This window comes from Pogona vitticeps, chromosome 3 (assembly GCF_051106095.1).
Source record: "Pogona vitticeps strain Pit_001003342236 chromosome 3, PviZW2.1, whole genome shotgun sequence".
Classification (NCBI taxonomy): domain Eukaryota; kingdom Metazoa; phylum Chordata; class Lepidosauria; order Squamata; family Agamidae; genus Pogona; species Pogona vitticeps.
In genome coordinates, this window is record NC_135785.1 from 118,141,603 (window position 1) to 118,166,021 (window position 24,419).

A 24,419-nucleotide genomic window follows, 5' to 3' on the forward strand; every position below is an offset into this window, starting at 1 on the left:
AGGATTAGGTCTTCCTAATTTAAAGGTATGTGATATAGCTAATCAAATGAGACATATATTGGGTTATATCTCAACCCAACAATTTAATATAGCTAAGGCTGAAACTGCAGGAAGTTGGAGAGTACCTCAAGATATTTTTAAAGCAAAATAATGAGTATTGCCAAAAAATTTTATTTAAAAGCCCTTTAAAAAAATTGTTAGTAATTTGGAATAAATATAAAAAAGAGAGGTTAGTTACCTGTAACTCTGGTTCTTCGAGTGGTCATCTGAGAATTCACACTATTGGGTTTTAGTACGCCCGCGCAATGAGCCCAGGTAGACAAGCCCTCGGCTTGCTATTTTGGGCTTCTTCATATATTTGTATATATTGCCCTGCTATCATGGGTGTGAGGTGTAAACTAGGTGGTATTGTTTCCTACTCCAACTCTGTCAGGCTCAGAACTGGGATAATCTAGATCTTGGGGACTGGTGTTTCGCAACCGGGGGGTTGTGACGGGGTCACAAGTGTTCTGGGATATCGCAGATCACATCCCAGAAAACACATAATGCAGAACACATTATGTCTTTTAACCTTGTTAAATAATTTCTTCCTTGACCTTTTGGAGTGGAATGTTACAGTGTGTATATAAGAGAAAAATGTATTTTAGGGGAGAAAGAAGCCTCTACATTCTGAGAAGGGATGACTTTACCCCATTAAAAATCCTTTTTAAGCAAATGTGGTGGAGGGGGGGGGTCACAGGTTATTCGACTATTATAAAAGGGGGTCATGACTCAAAAAAGGTTGGGATCCACTGCTCTGGACCATTTGGATGCAGAAAGTCCCTTCATTTGGATGCTGAGCATTCTACACAGAAAGTCCCTTACTGAGTGGTAGATTATCTTGGACACGCCAGGTATTGAATTTGTGACTTGATTGTGCACTGACTAATTTATTAATTGCTGCATGTTTCCTTAATGATGTTCCTAATGGTGCCACAATACCTTTGCTCTTGCTATATGCTAGTTACATGGATACTTCTCTGAAAATTTTTAGTAAGACGGATCCCATTCTTGAGAAACTGAAATTCAAAATTAAATAAGCAAGAATCTCATTCCAACATTACCAGTTGGAAAAAAATGTATAATTTTTGATGCAAAAACATTTGATATAAATAAATACAAAATGATTAAGAAAAAACAACTTTGCTTAAATGCAAAGTATGGTAGCAAAAAGTAAACAAACTTGTCATGTTCTTTTGAGCTTACACATTTCTAGAGGCTTCCACGGAAGAAAGAGCCTGAAGAACATTCCCTGTTGAGGACTGCAAAAGCCACGCAGGCATGGATGATGTAATTGTGCCTTCACTGGAACTAACAGGAGATTTAGTAGAACTCTGAGTCTAAAAATAAAAATAAAAATTCTCATTGTTCAAATCCAGCAAAGAGGAATTAGACAGAATGTTATCAATCAGTTCTTGGCTTTGAGCAAGGCATTGATACCCTAAGAAATAATTGCAATCCCATAGTACAGTGGTTCCCAACCTTGGGTTGCCCAGGTGTTTTTGGACTACAGTTCCCAGAAGAGTTTACCACTGGCTGTGCTGGCTGGGGTGTCTGGGAGTTGCAGTTCAAGAACACCTGGGTTACCCAAGGTTGAGAACCACTGACACAGAACACTTAGGACAGTACACCAATTGTGTGCCAGAAGCAACAGCTCAAACCTTACACAGTCATGATCCTATAAAGATTCAGGTTCTTACAGATGGAGAAATTTTAGACAAAACAACACAGGGGCTTGAATTGCAATGCAGAGCACAAAGGCCACAACGTCATTTACAAAGTGTACAGTGAAGCTAGCACATTCTAAACACAAAAAGGGAAAAACTCATATGAATATTTCTCAAAATCAGTTTGCAGACCAACAGGCACAGTGTTGTTACGCCAGCAGAAAACCCACTAATGTCTGCTCCTGTATGCTCAGCAGTTTAACATACCTTTTAGTTGTAAACTCTTTCTTAAAAATAACTTCAAAGTTTAGCAAGTTCAGCAAATTATCTGTTAGAAGAACAGAATTTTTGCATGTTCTTGTAACAGTGTCATAAGATCAACAAGATGAGGCCCACCACCATCCCTCCTGTCACCTTAACAGAGACATGATGGATGCTTGCTGTTGGCATTGGGGAATGAAGAGAGGCAGGCCGCACAGTAACACACTAACTGAGAACTTGGGAGTTCCAGGGGCACACCACATCAGCTACCTCACATTGGGAGCACATGCAAAACCCAAAAGGGCAGGATATTGAGGAAGAGGAAGGATACTAACTAGAGATGGGGATATTCGTATACGAATACCCCCGCAGAGGTGGAAATAACAATTTCCAATAATGAAATTGCAATTTTGCCGCTGCTGCCGTCTCCACGGTGCCTTCCTATTGTGCCATTGTCTGCAATCGATTACCCAGTCCTGGCAAGAGGTGGGATGACAAGCCTCTCTGCTAGGTCGGAGAGTGGCTAATCCATTGCAGAGAACAGTGTGATAGGAAGCCACTGTGGAGCCGGCGGCAGTGGCGAAATCGTAAGTGGACAGTCCAGATCCATGGGGTCAGACCCTCGTTATTTCCACCTGTAGGGGGATATTTGTATTCATATAGGAATACCCCCATCTCTAATACTGGCAAAAGAGAAAGGAAGGGCCCCACTGCACATGATGAGCACACGTTACCGTTCTAGAAGGGCCCACCAGGGAGGCTAGCCCTTCAAAGGTGGGTCTGTGGGAGGCATGAAGTAGCCAAATTGCAGACCCTTTTGAAGAAGCAGCAGCCTCTGCTTCAAAGGCGGGAACAACCAATAAGAGTAGGGAAGAAAACGCTGAGGCAGATATGGAAGAAAAGTCTGAGGTTGAAGCACTGGGGTGGGGGATCGCATGACTTCTTGGTACCAGCTCTCTGGTACCAGCCTCTAAAACAGGGATGAGACAAGAATGTTCAATATGGGGACAGCACCAACTGACCTGCATCCAGAAAAGGTGTCTACAGCAGAGGCAGAAAGGTGTGAGAGCTCACCAATTGTTGGTGTAAAACTACACAAGGCTAGAGGAGACAAGAAGGAGGCAGCAGTGACAACAGGAGCCAACAGGGTCCTATGACATTGCTCTACCCGTGGATGACTTTGAGGGAGTCACAATTCTACAATACGTACAAAAAATAATTATTGTTTCTAATATCAAAGCAAAAATCCTTACACAAGCGATTTTCAGCAAATGCCAGATTTCTCTCTGCCTTTTTGCTTGCATTTGCATTACTGAGTTGTCAGCCTCTTTGATGTTATTCAGAGCCACTTCAATTTTTGGAAGCAAATCAATAATCTTCTGTTTACAACCCAAGAGTTTGCTGTGATGTAAGCAGAAAAACAACAAACTTAGGTAAAGTTGGACATCAGCTTTCTTTCATCTGAACAGAAGGACCAAAATGTGCATAAAATCTTCTGGAAATAATTGCTGAAGTATATAAGATATATTTTACGTATGCAAATATTTTGATTCAGTGTTTTGGAAGCAGTACTTCCAGTATACAGATGAATATCTAAATAGTTCTTCACAAATTAATTACCTGAATGGAGGGCAAAATGGTAATGATTGCACCTGTTCTCTTACTAGGTCCTATTTAGTTTTCCCCTAACCACATTCTGCTTGCTTCCTGCTTTTATCAACATTATTATTACTCCTCCTCTCCTTGCATCCTTGTCTGCCTTTATCCATTGTTCCCTGAAATCACAAATTCTCCGTCACTTCACTTTTTCTTTCATAATCTGATTCTGCATCTTCTTCATACAACTCAGCAGACCCCAGCTTCGAGGAGAAAACTTGTACTGTATCTATTTCTTCCAAAAGCACACTTATTTGTCCATGAAATGTGTTCTCATCCAAAATAGACAACTCACTTCTCTCACATAAACTGTAACATTTATCAACAGTCTTTTGCTAAACATTTGCTCCTTGGCTGAGACAATTTGATTTCATGGAGACACTATCAACAAAGTTTGATCTTCCAATGACTGATAAGCAGCAACCAATTAAAGCCAATAAATGGCCAGAATCCTACTGTTGACTTATGCTTATATAAGGAAAATCAAATTTAAGTCTTGGAGGTGAACTCACACTCATTAACGAGGTACCAGTTACATTGATTACAAGCATCTTGTCAGTGAGAGGGCAATTTGCCACTCATTATTCCTTTGCAGATGCATAAATCATAAATAGGATTCTTGCCACTGAACAGAAAAGCTAGTCCGCACCATGGTAACAATGGCTACTGAAAGCAGTACGGACTCCAATATTACATGCTGCCAGGTTGCTTCTGATTTATGGCGAACTTAAATGTTAATGGCCTTTGAAAAGTCCTATTATTAACAACCACACTCAGTTCTTGCATACCTTTCTTTTGAGTCAACTTTGGTTTTCCTTTGATTTCAAAATATCATAACATTTTTTCCAGTGAATGTTATCTTCTCATGATATATTCAAAATATTGTAACTTCAGTACAGTATAGTCATTTTATATGTGATGCGCTGGATAAATTAAGAGTCAGAAAATCTGGATTTGAATTCCTGCTTGACTCTGGAAACTCACTGGGGAAGGACACAGAACTGGCAAAACTGTCCCTTAAATATCTTCCTTATCCTGAAAATCCTATTAGGTCTGCTATAATTCAATTCTGAACTGACGGCACATATGCAACTAACTAACTTTCTGGAAGAACATCATATATCTGGAAAGCTTTCCTTCAACACTATATTTCAAATGAGTCAATTTTTTCCTGTTCGTTTATATTTATTTATTTATTTATTGGACTTATATACCGCCCCATAGCGCTACAAGCACTCTCCGGGCGGTTTACAATTTTAATTATAAAGGCTACACATTGCCCCCCCAGCAAGCTGGGTACTCATTTTACCGACCTCGGAAGGATGGAAGGCTGAGTCAACCTTGAGCCGGCTACCTGGGATTTGAACCCCAGGTCGTGAGCACAGTTTTAGCTGCAGTACAGCGTTTTAACCACTGCGCCACGAGGCTCTTTTCCTTCAAGTTTCCTTCAAGTTCCAACTCTCACATTCATACACAGTAACAGGGAACATCAAAATATGGAAAATCTTACTCCTGGTCTCTAGTGATACATCGTTACTCTTTAAGATGTTTTCCATTTCTTTTATAAATATCCTTCCAAGACTCATTCTTCTAGTTGCAGTCTCCACTTTGAATGAACAAATTGCACAAAATCTTTAACCATCTCAATTTCTTCATTGCCACCATTCAACTCATGTAATTCTTCCGCAATTATTATTGTCTTAATGCTCAACTGCAGACATGTTTTTGCACTTTCTTCTTTCATACCTTTATCAGTAGTTGTTCTAAGACATTACTATTTTCTGCAAGTAAACTGAAGTCACCTGCATATGTTATATTACTGAAGTTCGTTCTTTCAATCCTCCTTCAACTAAATCTCATCCAGCTTTCCATATGAGATCTTCCATATATAACTGAATAGGTACAAACAAATAACTGTCTGATAGCTTTGATAACTGGAATCCATTCTGTTCCTCCATATTCTGTTCCAACACTAGTCTTTTTTTCAGGGTGCAGTTTATACACCAGAATAACCGAGATGACACACATGTCATCTTTTAGAATAATCCATAGCTTTTTGTGATCTAGTCAAAGGTTTTCTTGTAATCTATAAAACATGATTTTCTTTTGAAATTCTGTGTCAGCTTGAGTATAAATATATTTGCAATATTATCTCTAGTGCCACTTCCTCTTCTCAAATATTATTCAACATGTGGCATTTCTCACTCCATATATGATAAAGGAGTTGTAAAATCTTGGCCATCACTTTGCTTGCATAGAAAATTAATACAGTGGTCCTACAGTTACTACAATGTTTGGTATCTCTGTTTTCTTTGAGACTGAATTCTAAGAAATAATGGAACATCTTTTACAAAACTGCTAAACTACTTTTAGTAACTGGAAACAGATTTGAGATATCAAATTCATATATTTAGTGTTTTTATTATTCAAAATAGAAAATGGTTATTCTAGTATTTTTTCAATGTTTGTTATGTGCCATCAAGTTGCTTCCAATCTATGGTATCCCAATAGTATTTTCAAGGTATATGAGACGTTCAAAGGGTGCTTTTGGCATTGCCACATTCCAATGAGTTTCTATGATCAAGTGGGGATTTGAAACCAGATAATTTGAGTCCTAGTCCAACACTTTATCCACAACAAAACACTCACTTTCTGTAATAGCAATAGACAGGGATGAAATTTTACCAATGAAACAGATGAATATGAAGCAGACATTATGATTAAACTCTGTACTGATCTAAATGGAGATAGTCTGACTAGTCAGATCCTCAGCTAAAATGCAGATAAGCACAGTTAACAGAAAGAGAACAGACCTAAGATGTCTGAAGAGTTCTTTGAGCACCCAGTCCTGACTCTGAACTGTCTGGACAATGATCTTCACCATCTCTGCACTGTCACTGTAGGAATGATCTGAAAGGGATACCTGTCATGTGATCAGAATAGTGCTGCAACAACAGGACACAGTTACAGATTCTAAGCTTTTGCTTTCTTGTTGAGCTGAGCAAGACATAGCTAAGTAAACTTAGGAAAACAATTAAGAATATAGGAAATAAATAATGTGCAGGTGATTAAATTGCTCAATATTGCTATTTCTAATAAACTTTTAAATTAAATCTGTGATATATCCATTTCAGCATCCACTTTTCATACTCTTGTGTTTCAAAACTCTGCATTCTGGAGAAGTAAGAGAAGGTGTTACCTGGAGGTCTTCGTTTTAGTTGTTTATAGAGTTCTATAGCTCTTTGTTCGCTGCAAATATATGATAACGTAAAGATTATTTCTACTCCATTCTCTTTCTGCTGCCAAGTGTTACAGTAAATTACATAAAGCTAACTAGCAAATTCTAACTAATAAATACTGGTCAAATTCTGTTACTTATGCCCACAAGCACTAGTTCTGGAGGGAAAATGCTTTAAATTAAAATTTTAAAAAAATAACAACAGGCATTATCTGTTGCATACTGAGCTGCACAATCCAGCGGACATCAGCTAATATCTATGGTAATTTTGTAACCTAAGGCAATTTACTTCCAAAAGTTATGCCATCTGCAATACCAGTGGACAATTCCAATAGGATTTTGCCCTCTGTTTTTTTTGTTACTTAAACTATCCTTTAAAGTGATAATGAAAATATTTTCATGTTTTATAAAAGAACAACCTTATTCAACCTTTAGAAAATAAAAGTAGTTAATACTTAGCAAAACATCAAGACATGCAAAGGCTACCCAATCTCTCTAGTATGAATTAATCTTGACTCTTAGGCCAAGTTGCCAACTTTTTTTTAAAACTTAATACTCAAGATTCTCACCCTTTCACTCTCAAATTGTTATCCAACATTCTGAAAATGGATTTTATATTTCCATTAGCTATATATCATTGGGTACCTGGAAAATCAAGACTTCCAGGCTTTTTTTAAAAAAAATCCTGGTCAAGGAACAAAATCAAGGCCTAGCTGGGTCATCATTCCTGGCTAGTGGAGTATGATATCTGGCTCTCTATGTCTCCATAATTTTTTATTGTCCAAACCTGAACAGTTATTTATTAATTAAAAATATTTTCACCCCGCCTTTCTCCTTAAAAGGACCCGAAGCAGCTTACATAGTTAAAAGACAGTACAGTGGTGCCCCACAAGATGATGTTAATTCATTCCACTGAAATCGCTGTCTTTTGAAAACATCATCTTGCAAAAAGCGTTTCCCCACTGAAATGCATTGAAATCTGTTTAATGCGTTCCAATGGGGAAAAATCGTTGTCATCCAGCGAAAATCACCCATAGGCAAGCCGCTTTGCGAAGCACCAATCAGCTGTTTAAATTGCTGTCTTGCAAAAATCGGTCCTGAAAACACCCATTTTGGGAAGCCACTGATCAGCTGTTAAAATCGTCGTCTTGCGAAAATTGGCCCCCCAAAAATTCCCGTCTTGCGAAGCACGGACCAAATCATCGTTTTGCGAAAAATGCCCATAGGAAACACTGTTTTGTGAAGCGCTATAGGGATCACAAAACGTCATTGTCATGAGGATTCGTCGTTTTGTGGGGTAATCGTCTAGCGGGGCACCACTGTATTAAAGCTAACAACACTGAGTATACAAATACTAAAGAGGATCAAACAAATATCATTATAAAATAACACAAACAACATCAAAATACATTTAAAACAGTAAGCAGGGGACTCGACTCATGGGACTCACTGGCAAGTTGGACTTTTCACTGGTGACTTGACTCTTACTCAGTTTTGTTTCTCAGACTCTACTCACAACTTGGAACCTACACCTCCCTTTTTTTCTGGGAAAAACTGTTTTTAATAGCAATTCAGACATGAGGCTTGAGACTCGCGTCATGGTACCAACGACTCAGACCCAAAAACCTGCCAACATCTCTGGCACTAAGGTAGGTATGACAGTCCATTAAAAAAAAAACCACTCACTCATTTGTTAACATGCTTCTTACAAAAAAAAAATAATACAGGAAATAAACAATGATTTTGTCAAGTTTGTTGCAGACTTTTGTTTGTCAGGTCTACAAGGGCATTTCAATCCTGTCAGAATGTATTAAATGTACAGACTGTCATCTAAGCCCTTTAGAAAAGGCAAACCTCCCTACTAATAAAATGCAAATGGACAAGATACCCACATATACTGAAACCCTTAAAACTCTCCTACTGCAGAACATAAAAAAAACAGTACAAGAAAATCTTCTTTTCTTACAGATTCTCCATGAGATCGCCTTGACGTCGTGCATGGGGGCTCCTCTGTAGTTCTACAATCTCTGTGTGCAAAGCCATGATCTGTTCATCTAGGTAGCCAATATCTGCAGCCTGAAAAAGACACACATACATCTGCATATCAGATTAGAAAAGAATACTGAATTTAGTGTGATTATATTTTCATGGCACCTTGAGTAAACCAGTCCTCCTTATTGGCTATAATTATTGTTTTGCACAGCTTCACCAGTACACATTAAGTGTCCTAGTGAATCAGACTCAACATCCTTGTTAATATTTGAAAATAAGAATGAGGAGTTGGGAACACTGGCATTGGAAGGGCTGGTCAAAGGCACTACACATTTGTTCCAATTGAAACTGCATTAATCTAGGTTAATTGTGAACTATACAATGAGGGTCTCTTGAAACCCTAAGGAGAAGGTATAGTTTAGCAGAGAAGGCATGTGTATGAGATTTGAACTCCTAAATCAACTGTGAACTCACTATAAGATATTACAACCTGCACCATCCTCACACCTTCTCTACCGGTGTGTGCTGCCACCAAAATGGCAACCATCCCCACAGCATTTTAACTGGTGAACCGGGACTCCTTCTCAATCCTATTACCAAACTAGGCAAATAGTCAGTGTTCCTTTTAAACGGCTGTTCAAGTGCTGACTTTGCACTGCCCTTTTAAAAGAAGTAGGAATGTTTCTGGTAAAACATACAGCCTTAGTTACTTCATAACACTACAAAAATATGTGCCTTGCCCATGATCAGAGGTACGGGTACAATGCCTGGTGACTCCAAACCCCCCCCCCCAAACAATAAATGGACCTTGAAAACCAACAAGTTTATTTTTTAAAAATACAAAAGAACAAAAAAAGATTCAGTTAACAGATAAAAATAAACTATATGAACAATGCTCAAACTTTCAGGATCTTTATCATACAGATTTTTCTTTCTTTTTAGCTTAAACACTTCCATTCTTTGTAGACAGACAGATATTGGTATACAGATATAGAGGTAGATGCATGCTGGTTTTGACAAAGGTTCCAACGAGAACACAGTTCTTCACAGCTTCCTCACAAAAACAGATCATTGGCAGCAGCGACCAACAGCACTTTTTTCCCTTTTTCTCCCAAATGTCTCACTCACACACTCTCTTGTATACAAAACAGCACTTCTTCAGTCAAGAAACATATCATCTAACCAACTCACAGTTCCGTTCATGAGCAATTTTTCCATAACTCTCTCAACTTTTAAAACTGTTTCTTCTGAACCACATCCAACCTACAGCTATCAATCAAACCCCAGCCACTCTCAATGTAGGTAAAATAAAGATATAAAAATTTATTTACAGAATGCAAAATTGCCACACACGCACCACAGTCTCTCAATTTCAGATCTCCCTTGACTTACAAGATGCTGTTCATCTAGCTGCTTAGCACGGTTACAAGGATCGCTGTGATAAACTAGGAGTGCCAGGGAAAATGCAGTTGTGTGTCTTAAGAACACATCATTTCTAACTGGGGATACTGTGAGCAGTTTAATTCTGTGCTCATCACTTGGAGGTAAAGCCTGCTAAGTTCAGAGAGACTTATTCCCAAGAAAGACTAAGAATACACTAAGAGTACAACAGATAATTGTTTGTTTGAGTGATTTATAGGCCATCTTTCTCCCAATCGTCGTCGTTTAGTTGTGTCCGACTCTTCGTGACCCCATGGACCAGAGCACGCCAGGCCCTCCTATCTTCCACTGCTTCCCGTAGTTGTGTCAAATTCATCTTGGTTGCTTCGATGACACTGTCCAGCCATCTCATCCTCTGTCGTCCCCTCCTCCTCTTTCTCCCAGTAAGGGGACCCAATTCTAACATGTGCCAGTGGTTATGAGTATAGAAGGAGGACACAGTACTTAGTCTTCTCATAAAAGGTATTTCAGAATTATAGGAAGTTGTATTATAATTAAGAAAAAAACCCAAACTTTAATAAGGATGCAATTGAAGTAGTGTGTTCCTTTCTTTCACACACTTTTAAGCATCATTTTCATCTCCCATACCTGTTCACACTGTAAGGCTTTTTCCTCCATCTCCTTCCAGGCTTTCAGCATTTTCTCTGAGGCTAAGAAAAAGACATGTGGATCAGCCTAAAGAACCATGAATTCAAAGCAAGAAACACTTTAAACCATTCATATTTTGGAAGCAGCAAATGATGAAAAACACTGGAATTTGGAAACAAACTCCTAATTTTGGAAATCTTTGTTCCATTATGAACGTGGGCTGGGGGGGGCGGTCCTCGATGAACGTAGCATAAAGCTCTAGAATATTCCAGAGGCCTCTGCGCAAGCACAGATTAAACCCATCAGTGTGGATTCACAGAGACCATGAAGAACAACACTGGAATTTGGAAACCAACTCCTAATTTTGAAAATCTTTGTTCCATTATGAAAGCAGCACAATCATCCCGGGTTCAATGGTTTCATTGCTAGCTAGCCCTTCCAGCTAGCTCCTGACCTCCTTCTACATAAACTTACTCACAGGCTCTCAGGATCTGAAGATATCTTTTGTTACTATCTGCCTGCCCTACCACTGTCTTTCCCTGCACCTTCCACACTTTACAAGGAAGGCAAACTAACGTGAAATGGGGGCTGAAAGTGAGCACTCTGGACCTGGACTTTCTGAGCTGTCTTGAACTGTTGGGAAGAATGACGGTTTTTCTGACAGTTTTCTAAGAAAGGTTGGAACCGGAACAAGTTAAGATAAGCTAAAAGGAACTCACACTTTACTTTAGAGCATGTCTTCAGTAACTTATGTTGAAGCATTTTTACTAATGACTATCAAGTCATCAGGGCTCTTAACAATGAGAATTTTGGAGATCACTAAGTCACAGAGTTATCTAAAGTAAGGAATAACTTGACAGCACATAATGATGACAATTATCACTGTAGTTTTCACTGTTGAATTAGTTTGGTCATTGGCTGACCAGGGACATTCCTACATTCTAAAAAGATCAGGGTGCAGGCCCACAGTACCAATTCATATCAAGTGTACATATGCCAATCTGTATGTTTATCAGAAAATTCAGAACTATTAGAATTTATTTAAATTTCATAAATGTAGCAGATGCCCTTTTCCCCAACAGAAAGCAATTACAACCTGTCTCCCCTCCACAGCAAAGGGATAAGTAAAATTCACACACAGGTGAAAGCTTTGGGATTAATATTTCAGGGATTAACCACAGACTACAACCAAATCAACAAACAACTGCACATAAAAATGCATTACTTCAACATTTTCCTACATCCTCACTATGAGAAAACAATCACAGTACCCTCGTCCACTATATACCTGATCTGCAGTGCTATTAGTATGCACAACACAGGTCTTCAAACAAGATCAAGACTTAGATAAAGGTAAAGGTTCCCCTTGACATTTAGTCTGACTGTAGGGGGCGGTGCTCATCCCCGTTTCCAAGCCACAGAGCCAGTGTCTGTTCGTATACAGTTTCCGTGGTCACGTGGCCAGTGCGACTAGACATGGAACGGCGTTACCTTCCCACCATGGTGGTACCTATTTATCTACTCGCATTTTTACATGCTTTTGAACTGCTAGGTTGGCAGGAGCTGGGACAAGAGATGGGAGCTCACTCTGTCTCATGGATTCGATCTTACGATGGCTGGTTTTCTGACCTTGCAGCACAGAGGCTTCTGCAGTTTAACCTGCAACACCACCATGTCCCACCTGATCAAGACTTAGAGAGCTCCAAATTTTTGCATCAGGTGTACTGTATAAACAAGAATATGATTAGGTTGGAGTTTCTGGGAGGCAGGGGTTGGGAGTCTGATTCCCCACTATGTCTCCCAGAAGGGCTGATATGTGTGGTTTTCTGCACACTGAATAGTCCCAGAGTGCCACCATAAGGAAGGACTGGTGAACCACTGCTAAGCACACCATACCCAGAAAACCCTGGGAAGGGTTGCCAGAAGTCTGAAATGACCATGATGTAATTATTCATTATTTAAAATGAGAATACTTTATGAGCATACTAGAAACGTGTTGGAGCCTGTGCTAAATAAGCAGGTGTTACCTTCTTGGAATTTTGTAGCACAGCTCACTGCTCCAAAACCGCATACAAATCTGCATGCAATAGGGAAACATACGTATATAAATATGTGGTCCTGCATTCACAGGTGGCAGTGGTAACAAAGAGTGCTTTTGCTTCTGTTTTTCCAGGATCAACCTGATTTCACTACACTTACACCATGATTACTGCAATCCAGTCTCCATGGAGGTACCCTGAAGAGGGTCTATCTTCACTTGGTGCAATATGCAGCTGCTAAGGTGTGCACTGTATCAATATCATATATCCTGATATTAAAAGAGCTTCAGAAGTTGTCAACTGTCTACAGGACCTAATTCAAGGTGCCGTTTTTAACATATAAAGCCCTAAATAGTTCAGGGCCTGGCTTTCTATGGGGCCACTTGCCTCATTATGAAGTTGGGGCAGGCCTTAAGATCTTTAGGAGCAGTTGGTCCTTTTGAGAATACCAACAGTTCCAAAGACATGCTTCACAGGCAAGTGGGAGCTTTCTCCTGCAAGGCCCCCAGATTGTGGAATGCACTCACTGAGAGCTGCAATCCCTCTAATTACTGTTTATTTATTTATTTTATTTTATTTATTTCTTAAGTTTGTATACCGACCCATTAGTGCAATGCACTATTCTGGAAAGTTCTCAATGAGATAAAAAAACATAGTAATCATATATTAAATGGAACAGAACAGTTAAGAATGGTGTGAAGACACAAGTTTTTATGACACTGTTTACTTTGTTACAATTGTAACTGTTTCTACATTTTAATGGGGTTCTTTGGTAATGTTGTTTCATTTCATTTTAATGATTTGTATCGTTGAACTAGTTTTTACTTGTTTTTATTTTGTTTTATGCTAAATGTAAACTACTTTTAGGTCTACTTAGTAGTGAAAATACTACTGTAATGTAACAAAATAATAGTACCAATAATAGCAAATGGATACTTCTAGGCATTTTTTAAAAAAATTATGTCTACTTAGATGAAACAGACTTAAGACAAAAACCATTCACAATGGGTAAGATACAGCTTGCTTCATATATCCTCACATCTATACAGTTTTTAGGACGCTGACTCCTCCAAATACTTACATATCCCATATGTCATCTGGTCACTATACTTTTCCAAGTCAAGGTGGATGCTCTGTTGAAAGAACTGAAGCTTTGCTTTCAGTTGCTGCGATGCTGATACCATGTTGTTTTTCATTTTTGTTAAATTGGCATTGTACCTAAGAAGACTCAACCTAGACAATGAAGACAAGCAACTGTTAGTGTCTGACTTTTGTCTATGCTCGTTTCTGCTATATCTACATGGACTACACTTGAAGACCCGCTTTGCCCTGTATTACATACACAGTTTTTGAGTAATTAAAACAAATTAAAATACTTTTAAAAAATGGAGTTTAACTTTGTATGGGATATCCAGTGTGATGTAGTGGATAGAGTGATGGGCTAGGACTCTGGAAGCCACTTAGCCATTGAAGCTCACTGAGGGTGTGGAACTGGTAAAATCACTCCTTAAATATCTCACTTACCTTAAAAGACCTGTTAGGGTCATTGTAAGTCAGGTCTGACTTGATAGCACATGACAAGAATAAACTTTGTATCCTCTTGAAATTAAAAATAGAGATTAGAGCTTTGTTTTCATATCCCTGGGGAAATGAATATGAAATGCGGCACCACAGGTGCCATGGAGGTCCATTCCCTCCCCTCAGAACCACCCTGGTCTCCGCACAGCATGCGTGTCCATCAACAGCAACATTGCACCAGTTATAGAAGTAGCCCAACTGGCTTTGCCCCCGCCTTCCTGCACAGCTGACTGCTGAACAGCTAAGCAGGGAGACTCGTCATCCTGCCTCTTTGCCAGAGTGGTCAGCTGCGTGGAGAGGCAGGGCAGTGACAGCTGGGCTACTTCCGCAATTGGTGCAATGATGCTGTCGATGGACATGTGCACTGTTCGGAGCCCAGTCAGCGGATCGGTGCCACACTTCGTATTCGTATTCCCAGGGATACATATACGAAGCTCCCATCTCTAATTAAAATGCATTAATCATCTTCTTCCTTTTGTATATATCACGCCATCGACAGATGCACAGTCCAGTGAGGATGAGTCAGAGCCTCTCGCACACAATATGGTGAGCATCTCAGCTGAAGCATCCCAGCTATGGCATGATCTCCTCTTTAAGGCCTAATTAGCACTAATAAAGACTTCGTTTTGGTACCAAGTGAAAATCTAAGTGATCAACTGAGCATTTGGTAATTAAGCGAATAATTGCTTTATCTCAGTCCTGTTTTTCTGGATAACAGAAGGACATAAGGGAGGGAACCCACCTGGATTTCAGGGACTGCATTCTACAACCTGGAAGCAGCCACTGACATTGCCCTCTCTTGCCCATCTCACCGAAAAAGCCTGTGAGGGCAGCAACACTGAAACATGGGCCTCCTCATAAGATTTCAAGGCCCATAGGGGGTGATACAGTTCTTTGGAGAGGATCGGTCTAAGCTGTACCAGGGTTTTATAGGTTATGACTACGGATGGGATTTTTAGATCACTCTGAATGGGAAAACCAAAAAAGAGGCTTCCCGCCCCCCTCATATTTCATGGTTTTTTGATAAGGGACCTTTGAAATCCAGAAGATCTGGGATTACAAAAGAAAGGGTACAAAATCTTACATATTTTTTTTTTACATCTTGTGTATTTCCTCTGCTTGACCCTTGTATGCAAAACTTGCCTCAGTGACATTCTAGTGAATAGCATTGTGGCTTTCATGAGGGATTCCCAGCAGCCCATGATGATAAGAAGAGCAACCAAGAAGGTCAAAGTGGAAGGGGTTTAAAGCTTTTAAAGCCCCTGGAAAACAACAGCGGGTGCTCTTTTGCTGCTTGGTGGCTGATGTATTCAATCACTGTGCCTTTGAGAGTTCAACCTCCATTTTGGATTTCCTTGCTACTGCTACTGCGGCTGTTTTTTTTCTCTCCACCATTTCACCATGGATTTATATCACACAAACACACATACATGCACACATTGCTGCTACTTCTTCCCAGATTTAGATTATGATTTTTTCCTTCTTTTAATTTACCTGCTTGTTTAGCCTTTTTATTTTACCATTTTTTAAAGGTACCCCCTTTAAAAAAAAACCCTTCACCTGGAGAGTGAGACTCTGACTAGACTGGACTGTTACTGTGGCAGGGAGGAGTTCGTTTTCTCAATTTTCATTCTGTTTAGGACTTCAGGGTGGGGCACCTCCCTAGTCATAACAAAGACTTTGAACTAGGTCTCTGAACGGATTGGCAGCCAGTAAAGCTGTTGTAACAGGGCAGTTATATGGTACTTGCAACCAGTGCTAATCAGCAGTCTGGCTGCAGAATTTTGAAGTAGCTGCTGTCAAACACTTTTCAAAGGTAGCACCACATACAGCATGCCTCTGTAATCCAACAGGGATGTGAGTAAGGCATGTGTCACTTAGCCAGATCAGACATCACAACAAATGGATGTAGCTTTCACTGTGCAAGTGTACCCTGGTGGCTTCTGAAAGTTATGCATCCAGGCTGAATCCAGGTGGACACCCAAACAGGAAACCTGACTTTTCATGGTTAGTATAATCCTAGGTAGCATAGGCTGAATCCCTACATGTTGCCTTCAAGATTCATCCCTGGAAAATGTCCCAAAAGGATACCATGGTCGATGGTGCAGAGCCCCATATTGTGTTCCCTGTACAGGTTATTCATTAAGGCAATCGAAGCTGCCACCAACCCATAACCATGCCTGAAGCTGGACTGAAATGGATCTAGATAATCCGCTTCGTCCAGGAAGCCCTAGAGGCGAAAAGCCACTACACTACAGGCTCGAAGTAGTTATCTCAAAAAAGGAACCTTCTCAGACATTCTTTCCTGATCAGGAGAACACTTCCCCTCCACCTCAAATGACAGAAAACTGTTTGAATGGAGAGGATTGGAAGGGAGAGGGTTGATGTGTTTCTCCTCTATCAAGTTCTAGATCCTTCTGAACTGTGGACTATGTGGACACTTCAGGGAGTTCACAGATACACAAATGTCATCAGAAATACTCTGAAAAGAAGCTGGTAATTTCAGCTTACCTTCAGCTTTGTACATATCCTACACAACACAATTTGTTTTCAACCAAGCTTTATTATCTAAGCAGTTGACTTACATTGCAGCTCTCTGGCCCTGAAACAGCCGGCTGTAATCTTCTTTTAATCCAATGACATAATGCACAGCCTCAGCCCATATCTTACGAAGCTGTACTATGGGAAACTGGGCTTTACTGTCCTGCACTGTGTGAGAAGCAAAGGGGGAAATATTCATTATTTGAAATTGGAGTATTGGTATTCAAAAATGAATATCCCTGCACAGCTGGAGTTAACGAGGGTCCAGCCCCTGGTGTGGACCATCCGCTCAAACGTCCAACGCCACCGCTGGCCCCACTCATCCTTCCAAGTGCTCCCAAGCACCATTCTCTTACCAGTTATCTAGCCATTCCTGGCAGAGGGAAGGAGGACGAGTCTCCCTGCAAGGCTGCCAAGTAACGCTCCGAAGTGATTGGAAGGAAGAGAGGGGCCGCCACACCATGGGCTGGACTCTCGTTAACTACATGCTGTATGGGGATATGTGTATTTGTATACAAAGACGAATACAGTGGTACCTCGACTTACGAATGTCTCTACTTGCAAACGTTTCGAGTTCGCAAAATGTTGCTTCGACTTGCGAATGGAGCCTCGATTCACAAACGAAAAAAATGAACAAAAACACCCTTTCCTGCCCTTTTTTTGACCCAAGTTCATCTTAGGTCAAAAGAAGAAAAAAATAAAAAAAAATCCCCCTAGTGGTAGAGTACAGATTAACTGGCTTTGCATTAGTTCCTATGGGAACTAATGCCTCAACCTACGAACAGCGCTTCAACATACGAATGAAAAACAGCCTGAACGGATTAAATGGTTTTCAGTGCATTCCTATGGGAAATTTTGCCTCGACTTATGAACTTTTTGACATACGAACGCCGTTCCAATACAGATTAAGTTTGTAAGTCAAGGTACCACTGTAACCCCACTTCTACTATCTACATTAGTACAGTATTACAAAAAGCAACCACAGGCTAGAATGGCTATTTAATTATCTCCCCTACTGAGCAGATCAGACACCATAATAAAATTGCTGTTGTAGTGTATGGCCAAAACCAGAGCTGAAATCCTCATTAAATGATAGTGCTGAGGTAATATTTGAGAAAGGGGAAGCAGGACTGGAGGGTAAAAGAGTTACCGCTGCTCAAAGAACTGGACCCAGCAACCAATTATTACAGGAAAACTCTCTCCTAACCTAGGTAACTCTAAATGAGATTTTTTTGTTTTTTTGTTTTAAAACTGTGTTAGGAGACTCCCCAATCCTGGTATACAGCTGAACTCCTCTGTTCCATTCTGAAAAACAATCCAGTTAAACAACATGACCTGCTGCTAAAATATCAATCAAAAGCTAAATAAACTGAGGCAAAACTTGTTCATAAAATACTGTCCATACATGTGGAGAAATTAAAGAAATCCAAAGTGCAATAGTTACACTGACAAGCATGCATAATTTCCCTCCTCTATCAGATGGACAACAACTAGCAAAAATCCCTTGGTTTATCTTCAGGAAGCAAGCAGTAGAATCAGCAATGTAAATTTAAGAAGAAACTACTTATTGGAGACCATTGTATAAATAACATATATAAAAGGAAATCCATGTAGTCTACAACAGCAAGGTATACCTGTAGATATGCTGTATATCTAGTTTGTGGACTTCTTACATTTAGGAAAAAAATCAGGAAAAGGTTGTATGATTTCCAAAACAATACAAAAGCAGGAACAGGCAATACCTTTATTAGACTTTCTAAAAGAAAATCAGACAAACAACAAATAGCTAGCTTTTGATGATAATTCATCTTCTTCATGCTGTGCACCCAAGTTCTTGTACATAGTTCCAAAAATTATGTGCTCTTATTAAAGTCCCAAAGTCTCATGAACATTGGTGGGGCCAGGTTTAGCTTCTTGAGATGGATAGAGACGCAATCTGCAAGAGGCCTGTGGGTGTGGCTTCAAATCCCTCCTCAGCCAGTAGTTCAGAATTTATCATCTAACTCTTTAAACAAAAGGCCACCAAGCACTCTGCATCCCCCTCATCTCCCCCTTCCACTTTCTTTTTGAAACTCAAAAGAATTTTTTATTTGGCTAGCTATGGGAAACACGATAACACAGAAGCGTGGCAAGCTTCCATCTGAGTTGGAATTAGAAATTTAGTCCAATCACCAGAAATGGCCAATTTTAGACAAATTGAAGCCAAACTTTATTAGTGGTCTAATAAAGGTATCACCTGTTCCTGCATGTGTACATTTAATAACTGCATTTTGTAGTATCGATTCACTTATCTACATACACATATTATACCAAGTAGTCAGGCAACTACAAGTAGCCTTTTAGCTTATTGGCAGGGAGCTTCCCTCTGACTTCTTCCACCTTGTCACTCTGTCGCACCTATTTTATCTAGCTTGTTTGCTGGACACTGCTCTGTTGCCTTCTCCCTCATGCCCACATTCTCCTGCCTGCCTGCTGGTTGCTCCCCTTCAAGCTTTGCTGTCTTTTCCCTTTTCCCTGCCACCTCCACTGTCTTGCTTAGTGATGTAAACGTGTTAGTTTACAGTGCCAGTTGTAGGGGTTGTTAAAAGAGTTTTGAATACTAACAAAAGGCATTAACTAACACCAGAATGGTTGTAGAAAACAGGGATGTAAAGTGAGCCCTTATTAACTGGGAGTCTCCTGGTCAAAGATCCACTTGGTGAGCTGCAGGTGCATATTTGATTTACACACAGCAAGTAACACACAGCCGCTCAGTGCATCCTGGAACGTGCTGCACTCTGAATCCTTTGCAGTACGAAATTATTTACCAGCAGACAACCTAGTGAGGAAGTGTTTTCTAAAGATAGAAAATGTGAAAAAAAACAGGTCTAGAAACCTATTTGGCTGTTTTTAACATAAATTACTGAAGTGTGTATCTCGTCAACATCTTTTTGTGACCATCTGACATGAAACAGAAGAAACAGTTTCATGTGCTTCTCTTTCAACAACTACAATAATTCGTTATGCTAATACCAAAGCAGATGCTCCTCAGAAACACAGACTAAAACTAGGCATACTGAATCAATAGGTATCTGATGAGTCAACACGTATGCAAGTGCCAGTCTTTCAATGGGTCTACTCTATCAGCAACTTACTTCTGGATTTCAATCAGTATTTTAGTACTATCATTCTGTAAGTTCTTCTCTACTGGTAATAACATATCATCAAGTCTGAAGCACAGAATACGTACCAATATAATTTACACACTCAGATAGACTCCTAGAAGAAAAAGGACCTTCATATATAGTTTTGCTTTTATCAAATAAGTAAACCATGTAGCTATCCCAGCCTCTCTAGAAAAGAAAAAAAAAATATAAAATTTTCACAAAAGCTTTGAAGCAAAGATAACATTACAATATATATGTACACAAGAAATATTCCATAGTCATCCTGGGCATAAATGTCAGCCACAAAAAATACTGACTATGGAGCACTTTATGTGCTTCATCACGGGGTAGATAAGATAAAGATAAGATTTAAAAGCAGCAGGAAGAAATTACCTCTTAGTACTCTAACCCTGGTCCTAAACTATAACCAAAAACAGAATTTTGTACAGAAAAACTTTGTTCTGGTTCAGTTCTTCAGAACAGTTTCAAGGGCTCAAAACTAACACCAAGTGACCGTCTTTTTCACTGGGCCCTGGCTGGTGGATCTTGGGATTCTAACAAAAGAAAAGGAAATGTCATTCCTGAAAATTGACTTTAGCCTGCTCTGCTTTTAAGAGATCCAGGACATTCTTATATAAACTGGTGGAGGGAAGAACAGAGGAAAGAGAAAAGGGAGTGTTAGGTTAATGACAATACTTAAAGAAGGAATTCCATCTCCAAGAAAAAATAAGGAAATAGGAAGAAAGTAAACACAAAAACCTTTGTCACCTTCTCCCTACATATCTAAACACTTCTTACAGATTAAAGCTAAATGCCATCAGACTCAAAAGCAGTTAAAACCTTTCCCTACTGGTGGGCTGAATCAAAGATTCTTCCTTCACAGATTTCGTAGCTCTTCTGAATCTGGAGCCGATGAGACACTGAACCTCAGTTCTCTATCCCCTTTTTTCTCTCAAGTATTGCACTCCAAATATTCCACCTCTCTGGCTCCTTGCCTGCTTCAAGACTCTTAAACTCCACTGCTTCAGGAAGCGGAAACTTCTATTGCTCATTCTCAGAGAGGAAGGAAATGTAACACGTAATTTGGGAACCCTAAACTGAGATTCCAGACTACCTGTGATGTTGTCTGCTCAAATTAAAATGCCCATGGTGGTGATCATTAAAGCATCTATAGTTTTCTATATACTATACAATGATTTAAAAACTCAATTTTCCTTACTCAGTGGGACAGGGACAGGAAGAGAAGCAAATAGTCAGACATTGCTTCCTCATAAAATAATACACAGTGGTGCCTTGACTTACAACAGTCCCTACTTACGACCATTTCGACTTACAACCAGCTCTGGTCGTAAAATTTTGCTACTTGCGACCAGACCTTCCAGGAATGAACAGAAAAAGGCAGGGGAAAAGGGCGGGAAATTCAAATTGCTAACTGTAGGTGGTGACAAGGCTGCTTCTTTGCATCTCTTTTGCCCCAGCAGTTAGAATGTGTGCGATCCGAGAAGTCTGCCTGCTTTATGCTTTTTAAAAACTGTTCTGGGTGGGTTTTGCAGCATGGTTTTGGGCTGGGGGGGTATGTTTCTGTGCTGTGTTTTTGGTGATTTTTTTGCAGCCCCAGCACCAGGGCTTTTTGTTGTTGTTGCTGCTGCTGCTGCTGCTGCTGCTGCTCTTGTTGTTGCAGTTCCAGTACCTTCAGGCTTGCTTGGCTGTTTATTTATTTTTTTTTAAAGCCTCAGCACCTTCCAACGCTTGCTACGTATGTGCTTTATTTATTTAATTTTGGGTTGTTGTTTTTTGCCGGAACGGATTAATCACGTTCCAATGCATTTCAATGGGAAACGGTGCTTCGACTTACAACCATTTTGAGTTACGACCATCTTCTGGAACGGATTATGGTTGTAAGTTGAGGCACCACTGGAAGTGATTAATCAGTGAGACTTAAAGAACAATGAGGGAGATACTTTTTGGAAAGAGGCTGCCACATTGCACCTTGCCTCTACTGATATGAAATTAGCTCAGCTATCTTCTCTCTCCAAACAGGATCTGATCTGTTAAGCCCACAAAGTTGCTCTGTGTTACAACAGCTAGAACTAGAAAGACTGAAACTGTAGCTAAAGAAGAAATCTCTTCCTTAAATTAAAAGCATCTCTTAAAATTAAACTTTTGTGCTATCTGCTGACTCGAGGACGGCAGAGAGAGATGCAGATTTTCTGCTGCAATCTTTTTACTCATTTAGAGAATTTGTTTCTCATCATTCTGCATTACTTACTCCATTAGTTAAAAAGAAAAGAACCTTATGTATTTTCTCAGTAGAAAAACTAAGCACACAAGGTAAGAGGAAAAAACTGCTCATTCATTTCCGGCTATAACTGACGCGGTACTTCTGCATGTGACTGGTCTAAATGGGACTGTTCAAAGAAGGTCATGTGAAAAACAAAAACTTAGGTCAAAATCCATCCAAATGAATGGAGCTTGTTAAATCAACACTTTCATACTTAATTCAATTGTCTGCTACTCTAACTGGGACTAACAACTGGATTTACTGGGTAGTAGTACTAGCAGTAATAAACAGGGAAAGTTAACCTTTGCCATGGACTAAATCTGTCAGGGCTTATCATTCCACTAAAAGGAAAAACCCATATGAAGAAAAGGATACAACTACTAGCCGGCCATATATCAGGATATGAAATCAATGAAGATAAAATATTTATGACTGTGACATCTTATGAACATGGATTTGTATACAGAAAAAGTTGGATATGAACTATGATAGTTTGGTATGGATTATTAAGTGGAAACCTCAGCTTGGATTCACATGTACCAACATCCCATTTGTAGGAATTGAAAAGGAAATCTTACTACGCCATCAATAACACACTGAGAGGCCGGCTTCCGTGGGTCTAGGCAGATTCCCATCTCAAGGAGGAGCTCTTGGTTTCCTGTGCTTATTCCAGTCTCAGATTCAATACGAGACTGAAGCGAATGGAGACTTTCCTCAGGATGCAATGAACAAGACAAGATGTTGGCAGAAGTCATATTTAAGATGTGAACTATCTAAAAGGAAACACACATACAGGTCTGATTTCTTGGAAGGAACGAAAGGGAACACAATGGTTTATTGTTATCCAACAATGCTAAAGAGTTCATTTTCAAAAGATTAATTTCTTCATCTATCATATGTAAAAAGCTAAATAAAACAAAACTGTTTGGAGTCAAACAGTGCCACTCACTAATAATCTAAAGCTTCTATTTCCCTCTGCATACACAAAATGAAAGTGTTGTTAATGCTATAAAACCAGAATTTATACTCTGCTTTAGGCATGCAACAAAAGTACTTTGCCACAGCAAAGTTAAAAATGAAACCAGTTTGCTACCTCATTAAAAAGGTTGCATATTTAACTGGTATTTTAAATCCAAGTAGACCATACCAGAACATACCTTCAAGCCCAAGATTTGATCCATTAACTGGAAGCACCTGAACCTGCCAGTTTCTGGGTCTATACCGCCCCCTCTTTGTTGTGGATCCCAGTTTAGCATCAGTTGTAGCCAACTCTCCATCATTTCTACAATTATACTGCCAATAAACAAACAAACAAAAACTTAAAGCGTACTAGGCAACTTTCATTTTTAAAGGCAGAATTTTAGAAATCATTTTATTAAACAGACAATCAATTACTAGTCTAACAATATGCATTACTGAATGACAGTACCATAATATTATCTCATTCAGTACACTGGGGAAACAATAGAACCTTGTGTAAGATTAAGAAATACAATACTAAATAGTCTTGATAAAAAATTCAGACAGACTACATTTGCACATAATGCTAAACTATGCCTTACCATGATTATTATTTCTTAAATCTAGTCATGAAATAACTTGCAGATATTCAACAAAAGGACTAGTTACAATTACTTGTAACTACAGCTCTTTGAGTGGTAATCTGTGAATTCACATTAATGGATTGTTCTGTATCTGCGTAGATAGCCTTTGAATCTTCCAAAGAAGAGAAAAAAGCTGCTAGCCCCACCTTATCACCTAGCACATGCTCCTCCACCTAATGGTTATCCTCAGTTCCCATTTCCATGGCTGTATTAAGGCTAACGCATGATGGGCAGAGGGAAGGTGGGCTGGATTGCATGAATTTACAAATGACCACTCAAAGAACTACATCTACAATTAAGTAATCTGTCCTCCTCCGTCCTGGTCTCTGTGATTCACATTAATGGGTGA

General features: G+C 39.5%; 1 protein-coding gene across 2 annotated transcripts in view; it reads right to left on the minus strand.

Annotated features, from left to right (window-relative positions):
* Window positions 1-24,419, minus strand: part of CHUK (component of inhibitor of nuclear factor kappa B kinase complex) — a 46,767-nt gene that overhangs the window by 2,946 nt on the left and 19,402 nt on the right. The window contains exons 9-19 of one of the 2 annotated variants that reach the window (XR_012085411.2): window positions 23,624-23,759; window positions 23,045-23,239; window positions 20,269-20,371; window positions 17,084-17,207; window positions 14,002-14,153; window positions 10,882-10,943; window positions 8,828-8,937; window positions 6,823-6,872; window positions 6,437-6,546; window positions 3,221-3,368; window positions 1,246-1,379 (exon numbers count right to left, since the gene is read on the minus strand). Coding sequence is in view for 1 of the 2 variants with exons in the window: in XM_072994871.2 (XP_072850972.2) it covers window positions 1,246-1,379; window positions 3,221-3,368; window positions 6,437-6,533; window positions 6,823-6,872; window positions 8,828-8,937; window positions 10,882-10,943; window positions 14,002-14,153; window positions 17,084-17,207; window positions 20,269-20,371; window positions 23,045-23,239; window positions 23,624-23,759 (1,311 nt within the window). In the remaining variant the exon portion in view is untranslated. The remainder of the gene's footprint in view (window positions 1-1,245; window positions 1,380-3,220; window positions 3,369-6,436; window positions 6,547-6,822; window positions 6,873-8,827; window positions 8,938-10,881; window positions 10,944-14,001; window positions 14,154-17,083; window positions 17,208-20,268; window positions 20,372-23,044; window positions 23,240-23,623; window positions 23,760-24,419) is intronic. The other variant, XM_072994871.2, reaches the window with a different exon arrangement.